Source organism: Candoia aspera, chromosome 1 (genome assembly GCF_035149785.1).
Source record: "Candoia aspera isolate rCanAsp1 chromosome 1, rCanAsp1.hap2, whole genome shotgun sequence".
In the NCBI taxonomy this organism is placed as follows: domain Eukaryota; kingdom Metazoa; phylum Chordata; class Lepidosauria; order Squamata; family Boidae; genus Candoia; species Candoia aspera.
Window position 1 is genome coordinate 208,163,944 of NC_086153.1, and position 12,811 is coordinate 208,176,754.

Consider the following 12,811-nt stretch of genomic DNA (forward strand, 5'->3'; position numbering starts at 1 on the left):
CCCTGCTTTTGAAAAATTATTGGAGAACATTGTCTTCTCTGAATTAAAAAAAAAATCAGAAAAAAGTTGTCCACCAATTTCTTTGCCCACATACCTGGTAAAGAAATTCAAAAGGCCATTTGGGACCAATACTTACAGGCTCAATGACTTTCAGATTCTCAGAGAGTATCATAGATTTGCTTTGGCTGGATCTGTCATGGGTGTTGCTGGGACTTTTGATCCTCATCTGAACAGCACCTGTGCTTTCATGGGAAGGACGTAGCTTTCCTATGCTGGTATCAGAAGCTGCTAACTGCTGCATGATTAATATGTCAGTCTGCAAAATATAACAGTTAACCATGCTTAACACACTTTGCATTAAGCCAGCCTGGAATCCCTTTTAGTGAACAAGAAGAAAATCGTAAAGCCAATATAATATCTCTAAATATCAGGATGTCTTAACAACAGCATTAATAACCTAGGGCATTTTTATTATTCACCGGGTCATCCAAACTGTCTCAGAAGAGTGCAGTTTGCATAAAAGATTATTCTTATCTCCAAAGCCATTCTTCTGTCATGTAATCTTTCAGTAACCTTTCTAGTATAGCCAGCTGGCAGGCAGTACAGTTTGCCTTTGGTCTTCTCATACTCACATCTGAGACAGACGTCTTAAGTTTGCTCAAAGGCTGAAAGAGACTTATTTGGCCTTCACCAATTGTGCCAGAAGGTCCAGTGGTGGAAGTTACATTCAGGCCTTCATAAACGGTTATCCTGATTTTTTGAAAAAAAAAAAAAAGACTTTTAAAACATTTGTTTTGACATTTCAGAAAGATGATGTAAAGCTGGAATGCATGACAACCAATTTAATATACACATAGCCCATTGATGTTATAGTGCACTAGAACTGTACTCATAACACTAGTAATTGCATGGCATTAGCCTTGGTGCAAGACAGGAAATGTTAACTTCAGATAAGAAGCTCCTTAGTAAATAATTCAGCAAATCTTGTAATTCAGAATGTGAATTTTTATGATGTATCAAGTTTTTATTTGACCTCCCTCTAAACATGCCATTAACAAAGATAAACTCCTTCTATTTACTATAACCCATTCTTCCCTATTTTCCAGTACCTGTCACCAGCCTTGGGGTCTAGAAAATTTTAGTTTCCCAGGACACATAACAAGCAATATTTTCTTAGGTCTATTTTGCTGGATTGCATTAGTGATTTTAAGCTCCAGAAAAAAAAGGACAGGGAGACAGTTACATCTCTTTCTGTTCAGTCACAACAGCAGTAGCAGCCACTACCTCGTAACAGATTTTGGAGAATCCCTAGAATTTGAAGGAAGAACTGGACCTTGCTTCACTCTTAATAAAGTTGTTGTGAAAATAATGGGATCTGATTTCATTCAAAATGGTCCTGGGAACAACTTAAAATAGCTCAGTGATAATGCAGATGAATTACAAACTAGCTGATGATCAGGGTTTTTTTATATGTCATCTTTTAGAAGTGCTCAAGACCATATACAATGACTTTACCACCTCATATTTAGGTACATGCAAGAGTAGCTTACACACAAAAATGTCCAGAGTTATCACATCAGAGAAAAAAACGTTTTTTTCTAAAATTGTTGAATTTTAGTCTAAGATGTTATCTATTTTGGATATTTAATCATGGAAGAAGAGAAAACAACTGGTAAAATAAAAAGGCAAATAGGAATTTCCAGGAAAACTTTTTGATACATGGATAATATTCTAACCTCAGGGGAAGTAAACTTCAAACTAAGAATAGGAATGACCCAATCTTATATCAGGTCAATTCTCCTTCATAATTGCAAAACGGGGACAATATCCAAGGAGGCTGAGAGCAGGCAGAAAGCCTTAGAAATGCGGCTTTTGAGGTGTATCTTGAGAAACACTTGGAATCACAAAAGATCAAATATTGAAGTCCTAGACATGGCACAAGAGAAAAGAAGCCCCATAAAAACCATCAAGCAAAGAAAATTGAAATATTTCAGCTATTTACTCAGACACCATTCTATGCAAAAGGCCCCTGCTGGAAAGAAGACGGGAAGGAAAGAGAAGCAGGGAATGCAAAACAACACCTGGAGTAGCAATATACATAATTGGACTGACCTAAATAATGAAGAATGGGCAGAGGCAGACACAGTAGAAACTCATGATTGTCACCCAGGAAAAGGAACTGAACTGCAAATCTTTGATGAAATATCTTTGAAGATTATTCATATGGAGACAATTTCAGATACACAGATCTCTCATTAACAGTAAAAAAGGTTACACATAAAGTTTACTACCTCAACCATAAATGAATAAAGACCCCTTCTTCCAACCTAGGAAATATGACAGTGTTTTACTCTGAGCTTAGTGAAGTAAACTAAATTGCTAAAATCTTACCAGAGCAGGTGTGTGTAACACGTACATTCATTCAATTTTCAGATGCTATTCAGCAGTTTAAAAGTGCTAAACCTGCTTCTATTTTCTCTGACACATCAAGTGTTTCTGAGCTTCTACCATTTTACTTATATCACAAGCATGATATTTTTCTTACTTGAGACCTTGGGCTATTATTAAATCTGTCAGATCTCATAACTATAGGTTGTCAGACCAATTTGTGCTTACGTTGGAAATCTATAAGAAAAGCCTAAGAGCTGCAGGACAGATGGACATTGGGATGCAAAGAATGCCATCTTCTGGATGAAATACAGAGCAACATTTTTCAAATGCATGCAAGCTGAACAAGCTGTTTTTCATGGGGCTTTTCCTGATGCGACTTCCTATCTGAGGTTATTGATGAAAAGTTGACAGTAACTCACAATATGCCACCCCATCTTACAAGATGCAAGAATCCCATTATGTCTTTTTCCTTGCCACTGTCATCCTACTTCCAATAAGATAATAATTTATTATTCTAGTGTATGGAGGATGTAAATAGAGTTTGTCAGCCCTACAAAGCAGAACAGACTCCACAGGAAGAGTAGAACTAAACTTTATTGAGCTAGACTAGTAACAGAATTTTGCAAATCTGTTTTGGTTTTACCTTCCTTCCCTCTTATACCCCATTGAGTCAGAGAGGAGCTATCCTGAGTCTCTTCCTAATACACTAGAGAGCCATGGAGATGGTGGAGAACATGTATAGCTCCAAATGCTGCTGAACTACTACTCCCAGCAGCCCACCTAATCTGGTCAAAAGCAAACAATGCTGGGAGTTGTATTTCAATTGCATTCAGGGGGCCCACTATTCTGACAAAGAAATCTACAGATTGCAATGCATCACTATGTGTTCCATGCAGAGAAGCAAAAGCACCTGCCTGTGAGACTCCTTACTCTAAACATCTAATGACAGATGAGGCTATGCTACTATACAACAGTGTTCCTAAATGTTCTGCTCTTCATCATGGGAGAGATGGCAGCATTTAGTTACTTATAGGAGCAAGCATAGACTAGGTTCTCATCCTGAAAGCTGAGATACTTTGAAGTCTGAAGAAGAAATCAAAATCAAAACGTTTTAACAATATATTATATTAGTGGTGGAAAATTTTAGCCTTTAGATGTTGTAGACCTCTCTGCATCCATTGTTATGAGCAAAACTGGCTGTACTGGAAGTTTTGTTTATTAATATTTAAAGGGCTACAAACTAAGCTAGGTATCTGGCAATTTTCAGTGTGCAAAATAGCAAGTCTGCTTCTGATGCTGTTGGGTCTGAACATTAAGCATCAGGCTGCATCACCTGCACAGGCCAAGCCTGGATCTATTTCTTATTAAAATAAAATACTGATATTGAGTTTTGTACATGAGTGCATTTAACCCAGTACTCTGCAGCTTCAGCTGTCAACAGCTTACTAGGATCACAGGAAAAATTACAAACTTTGCTATACAAGATCCATGTAAATGGAGAGTTCGTGGTTGAGCTTCTGCCCCTAGTATCACTGAACCTTCTCTGAAATATGGGCTGATATATTAATGAATGCTAGAGCCAGGGCCTACCCACATCATGCAACATGCTGGGCTTGAGGAATCCAAGGCTGGAGTTAAAATCGCTGGAAGAAACATTAACAATCTCAGATGTGCAGATGATACCACTTTGATGGCTGAAAGCAAAGAGGAACTGAGGAGCCTTATGATGAAGGTGAAAGAAGAAAGTGCAAAAGCTGGCTTGCAGCTAAACCTCAAAAAAACCAAGAGTATGGCAACCAGCTTGATTGATAACTGGCAAATAGAGGGAGAAAATGTAGAAGCAGTGAAAGACCTTGTACTTCTAGGTGCGAAGATTACTGCAGATGCTGACTGCAGTCAGGAAATCAGAAGACGCTTAATCCTTGGGAGAAGAGCAATGACAAACTTCGATAAAATAGTTAAGAGCAGAGTCATCACACCGACAACAAAGGTCCGCATAGTTAAAGCAATGGTGTTCCCTGTAGTAACATACGGCTGCGAGAGCTGGACCGTAAGGAAGGCTGAGCGAAGGAAGATCAATGCTTTTGGACTGTGGTGTTGGAGGAAAATTCTGAGAGTGCCTTGGACTGCAAGAAGATCAAACCAGTCCATCCTCCAGGAAATAAAGCCAGACTGCTCACTTGAGGGAATGATATTCAAGGCAAAACTGAAATACTTTGGCCACATAATGAGAAGACAGGACACCCTGGAGAAGATGCTGATGCTAGGGAGAGTGGAAGGCAAAAGGAAGAGGGGCCGACCAAGGGCAAGATGGATGGATGATATTCTAGAGGTGATGGATTCGTCCCTGGGGGAGCTGGGGGTGTTGACGACCGACAGGAAGCTCTGGCGTGGGCTGGTCCATGAAGTCACAAGAGTCAGACTATATTTCAAACTCCTAATTTGTTCTCTAAGCATTGTTATATATACAAAACATGGCCGTATAAGGACTTCAACCACATTAACAGAATATCAAAAATGAATGAAAATACCTCTAAATTTGTGGGGAAGGATATATCTGAAAAGAAACATTGCATCAAGATTTATATAAGCTATTGAGAGCAATTTCAATGTTGGACTCACTTTAATATTTTAAATAGACTGAGAATGTAATAGTTAAATTTATATAGATGGAACAAACCCCTAGAATTTCTCTTTCAAAGCTATGGATTTCAAAAAAAAAAAAAAAGGGTAGTTTTATTTTTCCTGATTTTAAAGAGTATCATTCGGCATACAGTATTTCCTAGCTTCAGTAATGTACTGAAATGAAAACAAGGACTATTCACCATTGTGGGTTGAACTATGTAGTTTATTTATGAGGAGGCAATGACACAAGAGGTGAACTGAGTAAGTTTATTAACATCAGATTATTAAGATCACTCAACCCTGACCTGGAACAAAAAGGGACTTTACATCTTTTTAGGAACATACCATTATTCCCCATAATGTAGGTAGGTTTAATTGTTGCAGGGTCATCCACAGGACCCACCCTTCTGTCAAAATGATGAAAGCAACAGCAACATGCTCCAAACATTTTATGCATCTCTGTGATGTCATGATGCATGTACAAAAGCAGTCGAGCTTATTCTGTATCCACATAAACCTGCTTTCATCATTTGCCTCCCCTTGCCCTCCACCAAACCAATAATTTACTATTACCAAACATTTAAAACATTATAGAAATAAACTTGGATAATCTTCTATGCTGGAGTTGTAATATATTTGAAGGAACTCTAAAGCATGGTTTTTCAAACTGTGTTTCACAAGAACTTGATGAGGTTCTGTGAGGGGCTAAGGGGAAAAAAAAAAACTAAAACTAAAACCCTGCAGCCGATTTTCTAACACTAGAGCTTTACCTCCTGATCAGGGATTCTGGGACTTTTTTTCTTTAAATGAATAGTTTCCACAGACAGAAAAAAGTTTGAAAACCCCCGTTCTAGAGCACGTGTTATTCATGTCTATGGTTCAAATATGTTAATATGTGTTAGCAAATTCCAAAAATGTGCACCATTTTGATGGAGCCCATCAAATTGGAGACTTAATTGCGGAGGCCCAGGCTGATTTCTCCTTATCTACTTTACAGGGTAAGAATCCTTATATTAGGTTTCCAACACGTGTATGAGCTTCCTGCCCATGCAGTGTATCATGTACATGGCAGAGAAGCAGGATGAACATCTGCTATTCTCAAATGCCAAGAGAATTTTTTAAAAGCTCCAGGTTTTAAGGGATTATATATTAAATAATGTGAACAACACTTGTTTGTCTGAAACCTTAGAAAACTGTTGCTGGATAGCATTGAAAATACCCTTCTTCGAACAGATGCTGTCTGAATGTGGTGAAACTACAATTCCAGAATATCCCTCTCCAAAGATTCTGTGGAGCAGAACCAGCTTGTGTCTACTCTGCTTCAGTCTGGAGATTTCTTTCACAATTGGGCTCCACCATCCGGTATTGCTGATACGGGTCCACTTTAGGACAAAAATGGTGCTGTAGCTAAGCCCATTTTTCATTCCACATGACAAGCATTCCAGATATATTTTTACTGACATTCCCTCTGTTTATTACTGTTTCTACTAAACCTCAGCAATGGGATAACCAACCTCAGACCTACTAATTGTAGTTTTATCATCACAGCATAGCATTTTTCAATTGCTTTGTGATTTTACTGGCTTTCTATCCCCTCTCCACTTCTCACTGAAACCCTTGCTGTTCATATTTCCTGAGCAAATTGTCTACCTTTATATGGGGGAAAAAGTTATGCCTTTTGAAATGTAAAAGATGTTCCCACTTGCACACCCAGCATAAATGTCAACACAAATATTCAGATCTTCTTTCATAGTATGCATCTGATTGATAGGAGAGTGGTATTTTTTTAATACATTGCATATGTACTACATTAAAATAATATGCAATAGTAAATATTTCTCTACTCCATTCCCGTAATGTGTCAAACATCTTTAGCAACAGGTTGCATATCAGGATTGAGAAGCAAATTAAGTTTCCTTACCTATATTCTGTTGTGCACAGTTTTTCTCATCTCTCACATCAACATCCAGTTTCAGCTTTTAAAAAGAAAGCGGGAAATGTGAAATGGCCCCCTTCTGAAGGCTACAAATCTTGTTTCATCTAAGGCAGCACAAAGCAAGCAAGGAAAAAAACTGAGCAAAACCACTTCCTATCAACAGCAGTTCAGCACCCCATCAGTAAAAGCACACCACAAAGTATGAATCAAAGAAAGAAGAGAGACTCTAGCAAGAAAATTACGTTGAGTCCAACTTACTACACAGTCTCAGAAGATGTACAAGTTTAAAAGGAAATAGAAAGAGGAATGAGCATAGCTGAAATTATTTCAACTTCCTGTTCCTTTGCTTTCTGTAAAAAAAGAAGTGTTTGAGAAATCAAGTGTGTCCGTGGCAAATACTTCTTTTGGTGTTCCCCTCCCCCTTTGACTTATTTCTTGAAACACAGCTTTAACTATTAAAAATCTGTATATAAAATTCATATTTTGATTTTCAGTTTCACATATCATGCAAGTTTTACTGGTTCTGCTTTCTTGGTTTCCTGTCTGAAAATTACCACAGAAGAGATGCTTAAGGTCATAAACATGCTTGTTTGTACCTCAGTTGCACTGAAATCAGTAGAACTTACTCTTTGGGAAGCATGCTTTGGATCAGAGTTCAACAAAATCCCCCAAGAGTCCCCCTCTTGAGGGGAGATGGGCAGTAATAGAAATGTGAATAATAAATAAAATAAATAAATAAAATCAAACCTAGGGATCTGAGAAAATTATGACATTGAAGGTGGAAGTTCGAGATGCAGCTCCCCATTCACCAGCAGTTCTACACTGCTGAGATAGCGAGCAGGCCTTGTGCAGGCTCCTTCTCTTACATGATAGCAACTCAGCAATGGGAGTGGAAACTTGGTAGAGAAATATCACACACAGATCAGAGATATTATGTTTTCTTTACCAAACCACCTCAAGAACAGGAGTGCATAATCTTTCTGGGGCTAAGGACCACAGTTGCATTTTCAATTGTGTGCTGGGGCCAAGGCAAAAAATAAATGTCATTTAATTACAGTATGTTAAGGTCAACCTTAAAGGCAGTTAAGATTATTACTCCCTATGTATTTAACAATTGTGGCAAGTTCTTAGTGGTATGGGGATACCAAGTCATCTTGTCTGCCTCCTGAAGAATCTGTATAACGACCAAGTGTCAACAGTAAGAACAGACCACGGAACAACGGACTGGTTTAAGATTGGGAAAGGAGTACGGCAGGGCTGTATCCTCTCACCCTACCTATTCAACTTGTATGCAGAACACATCATGCGACAAGCTGGCCTTGAGAAATCCAAGGCTGGAGTTAAAATCTCTGGAAGAAACATTAACAATCTCAGATATGCAGATGATACCACTTTGATGGCTGAAAGTGAAGAGGAACTGAGGAGCCTTATGATGAAGGTGAAAGAAGAAAGTGCAAAAGCTGGCTTGCAGCTAAACCTCAAAAAAACCAAGATTATGGCAACCAGCTTGATTGATAACTGGCAAATAGAGGGAGAAAATGTAGAAGCAGTGAAAGACTTTGTATTCCTAGGTGCAAAGATTACTGCAGAAGCTGACTGCAGTCAGGAAATCAGAAGACGCTTAATCCTTGGGAGAAGAGCAATGACAAATCTCAATAAAATAGTTAAGAGCAGAGACATCACACTGACAACAAAGGCCCGCATAGTTAAAGCAATGGTGTTCCCTGTAGTAACATATGGCTGCGAGAGCTGGACTGTAAGGAAGGCTGAGCGAAGGAAGATCGATGCTTTTGAACTGTGGTGTTGGAGGAAAATTCTGAGAGTGCCTTGGACTGCAAGAAGATCCAACCAGTCCATCCTCCAGGAAATAAAGCCAGACTGCTCACTTGAGGGAATGATATTAAAGGCAAAACTGAAATACTTTGGCCACATAATGAGAAGACAGGACACCCTGGAGAAGATGGTGATGCTAGGGAGAGTGGAAGGCAAAAGGAAGAGGGGCCGACCAAGGGCAAGATGGATGGATGATATTCTAGAGGTGATGGACTCGTCCCTGGGGGATCTGGGGGTGTTGACGACCGACAGGAAGCTCTGGCGTGGGCTGGTCCATGAAGTCACGAAGAGTCGGAAGCGACTAAACGAATAAACAACAACAACATGTATTTAATAGGGATGTATGAGGCAGCCATACTTCACTCAAATGAACTGCTTCGTGATGCATTGAGATCAGCCTTCTTAAGGCAATTTGTGTTACTTCTAGGTGTCACTTGACCATTCCAGTGGATGGAAGAAGCTCATGCATATAACTGTATGTTTGCTGAAGCTTTTTCTGATGTTTCTAGTCAAGCACTGAAACCCTTGGAGCAACATAACATGCCTGTTTCACTCTTAAAGTTTGGATGGGGGATATTTCTTCACAAATAACCTTCAAAGGATGGCATTGCACAAAACTTGGTCAAAGCACCACTTCAAAAGTTTGCACAATCTTAGTTATTTAACACTTCCCTCCATTCTTTCATATTCATAATTACTTGGTAGCATTCTGAGACCCCACCAAAGACGCTGGGGAATGCATGTTGCTCTAGACTTTGGGAATGTTATGCATTTGGCTCTTATCCTAGGAATAGTGGGCAGTGATCCAGTAATGGCATGAATACCTGAGGAAGGAAATTAAAATATGTTTCATCAAAAACTGGTCTTATTCATTATCAGGACAATTATGTATTGGAAAGATATAGAAGAACAAGCAGGAAAATATCAAATGTTGGTAATAAAAAGAGTAAAGTATAGACTTTGTAGAGAAAAAGGCACACCAAACTGAACTTCTGTACTGAATTTTTTTCCCCCTTAATTTAGCCAAGTGTTATATATCACATTTATTTCGTTATCAAATGTTTAGGCTGCTCAGGTCCAAAATAACTCTGACTGCCTTCACAAGATTAAAAAGCAAGAAAAAAAACATTATATATAAAAAGGGACACAGATGCCCTGAGGGAACAAATTAAAAAAAAACCTCCCACAACACCCCCAAACGAAAGGTTCCACCAACACTCTAACCCCAAACCCATTTTTAGGGCTTCCTTGAAGATGAGTAAGGTAAAGGCCATATGGATCCCCAGGGAATGCTATTCCAGAGGTGGGCATTGTGATGGAGAAGGCCCACTTCCTGGGTCTGCTAGATGACATTGCTTGATCTCTGAGACCCAAAGCAACCCAAATGTCTAATCACACAGGCATGTCAGGTTAAGGCTGGATTAGAAAATTAAACTACAAATGAGGCTAGATAGAACTCTCACTGAAGTCACGAACCACTGTTTTTATCCAAATCAGACTAATAGCCTTTTAGAGATTCTAAAGTGCTAAAGAGTACAAGCATTGTGAATCAAAAAATGCAAAAGAGCAGAAGCATGCAGTTAAAAAATTGAATAATAAGAATGCCAAGACATAAGATTTTGTAGAGATTCAAGAAAGTTGGGAAGACAAAAGCCCATATCACACACTCAAAGTGGGGAGAGTGATGGGATTGCACATACATGTATGTGCACCACACAGATTTAAGTTCACTTTACCAGTTTGAGATATGAAAGCAAGGGGATGAACAAGTAGATAGAGGATAATAGCAGGGAGTGGAGCTCAGTTGCCCTCATGCATTCTAGAGAATGTTTGGCAATGACTAGGGAGGTAAAGAAGAAGAGATATAGAGCAGACAATTTGAGGAAGTTGAGCAAATAGGAGAGAAGGAAGATGGGGTAGAAGAATCCATCAAGGCAAACTGAATTTGTTCAATCTGTCCCACATGCATTCACATTTTTCATGTAGTAATATTATTTCAGCACTAAGTATTCCAACTGAACTCAGCTGAAGATTTTTCTACTTCCATCTTATAAAGACCACCATGAATATTTCAGTGGGGGTGATCAAAGCATATGTAATAATTCCACACACACCCTTCCCAATTTAAGTGCGCTGAGAGCTACTGAGGCACACGTTCATTTTGGAGTTGCTTTCATTAACAGACCATGTCACAGAACTGATCACTGACAAGCTGGAAGCTGTGCCTGGTAGCTCTGACAATAAAACTACACTTTAAATAGCTGCAGTATATTTCTAAAGCCAAGGCCAGCAACTCATGCTGATGCATTATTTAAAGAGTGCTTTTGACAGGGTTTAGGAACATGTCAGCTGAAAATGCAGAGCATTCTCATTTGTGAGAACATTAGACCTTTAGGTGCTAAAGGCACCCTGATAAGATCTCAGTGATGTGACAAAAAAAAAGTTGATGCAATTTAAACAATAAGTTTCCCATGAAAAAAATATGTCAGGTTGTTTATTGTAGTTCATGCACTGGAAGGTAGTGATGGAAGAAATCCAAATAGAAGCAAGAATCACCAGGATTGGAGGAAAGGGGAATGTTAGAATTAGTTTAGATGTACGTTAACATAACCCCTCTGTAACATTCTCTCTTTTTTAGGAAAAATATCACAAATATTCACAGACCATAATTATTTGGACAAATACGTAATTGCTTTTTGTGTAATTTACTTCTTTTAAAATAATAACAGATAAAAGGATATATTAATATTCTTTTCCAAGTGGGGCTGAATTTTTGAAAATATGGCAATGTTCTTTTATACAGTAGTTCTTAACGGGTGGTACATGTATCACTGGTGGGGCACAGGAGTATACAATAGACATAGGCATGCAGTACCTGCTAGCCGTTCCAGAAGTTGTGGTTTTTGGTGGCAGACAGAAGACATCTATAGCCCTGTTTATTCATTTACCACGAGTGAAAAGCTTAAAGTGGGGAGAGAACTAGACCATGCACAGTCCTGTCCCTTCTGACCTTCATGCACGTAGCAGGAGGTGCGAAGAGGAGCTGTACTCACATTCATTTATGTCCATTGTTGTGAAGGGCTGTACTTGACTTGCTTTAGACATTAGATTTCCTGCCCGAATACATGTGAACTGGTGGGGGCATGGCTGCACTCACCTCCCTACTTTCTCTCAGCCTTTTGATAGCTATAATACTCAACTGCTGCACACACTTGCAATCTCTGGCAATTTATGGATTAGATCAGGGGGAAAATCAGAGGTGGAGATAACAGCATCATGTGTGTGTGAGGGCACATGATGGAAACTTTTTCACTCTAGCAACCATATCTGAACAGAGTACTGGGATCAGGACATGTGGAGTACAGCCATCCTGATGGAGAAATGGATTTGCCATTTAACTGCCATGGAGCTATGTGCACCCAAAGACTACCTTGGAGGGGGTAGAATGTGTGAATGAAGTGTTGTTTTGTCCTAGTAGGACCCACTTAATATGAGTATGAAAGACTGTCACTGCTCTTAAAGCCACCCTTTATAAGAGGAAACTTCCTAAGCAAAAACAAGGCCTACAAGCTACATACAACTCTTGTTTAGCCAGTCCTATTCATTATGCATTTTCTAAATGACAACGAAGTGTGTGTTACCATGCTTTGTCGCATGTAGTTGGAAAAGGGATGTTCAGGTTGTTGGAGCTGTTGTAGGTGTACATGACCAGGAGGGGTGTCAATTCATGGATGAGGTTACCTAGTCATGATGGCTAGTGGCTACCTCTAATGTCATGGGTGGTTCCTCACTCACTGGGGAACTGTAAGTAATGGGAAACACCTTGAGATCTTGTTCTAAGTTTTTCATTAGCATTCCATAGGATGCTGGACTACATAAGCCTTTGGGGTGATCCAGCAGAGTTCTTATATTCTTATGTATAAAAATGTTCCTTGGCCTAAGTTGACATTAGCATTGATTCAACTGATTCACCCACACCAAATAACATTTGACAATCTGATCCTCTGCAAGTATTTCTGTACGAGT

At 39.1% G+C, this 12,811-nt stretch overlaps 1 protein-coding gene across 5 annotated transcripts in view; it reads right to left on the reverse strand.

The window, feature by feature from the left end:
• Positions 1 to 7,277, reverse strand: part of ARHGAP15 (Rho GTPase activating protein 15) — a 492,562-nt gene extending 485,285 nt beyond the window's left edge. Inside the window, exons 1-4 of one of the 5 annotated variants that reach the window (XM_063318394.1) lie at positions 7,211 to 7,276; positions 6,938 to 6,992; positions 633 to 750; positions 137 to 316 (exon numbers count right to left, since the gene is read on the reverse strand). In XM_063318394.1, the coding sequence (XP_063174464.1) occupies positions 137 to 301 (165 nt within the window). In that variant the 5' untranslated portion in view covers positions 302 to 316; positions 633 to 750; positions 6,938 to 6,992; positions 7,211 to 7,276. Of the gene's footprint in view, positions 1 to 136; positions 317 to 632; positions 751 to 6,937; positions 7,173 to 7,210 lie in introns of those variants that run through there. The other 4 variants (XM_063318398.1, XM_063318397.1, XM_063318393.1 and 1 more) reach the window with 4 other exon arrangements.
• Positions 7,278 to 12,811: the final 5,534 nt, after the last annotated feature.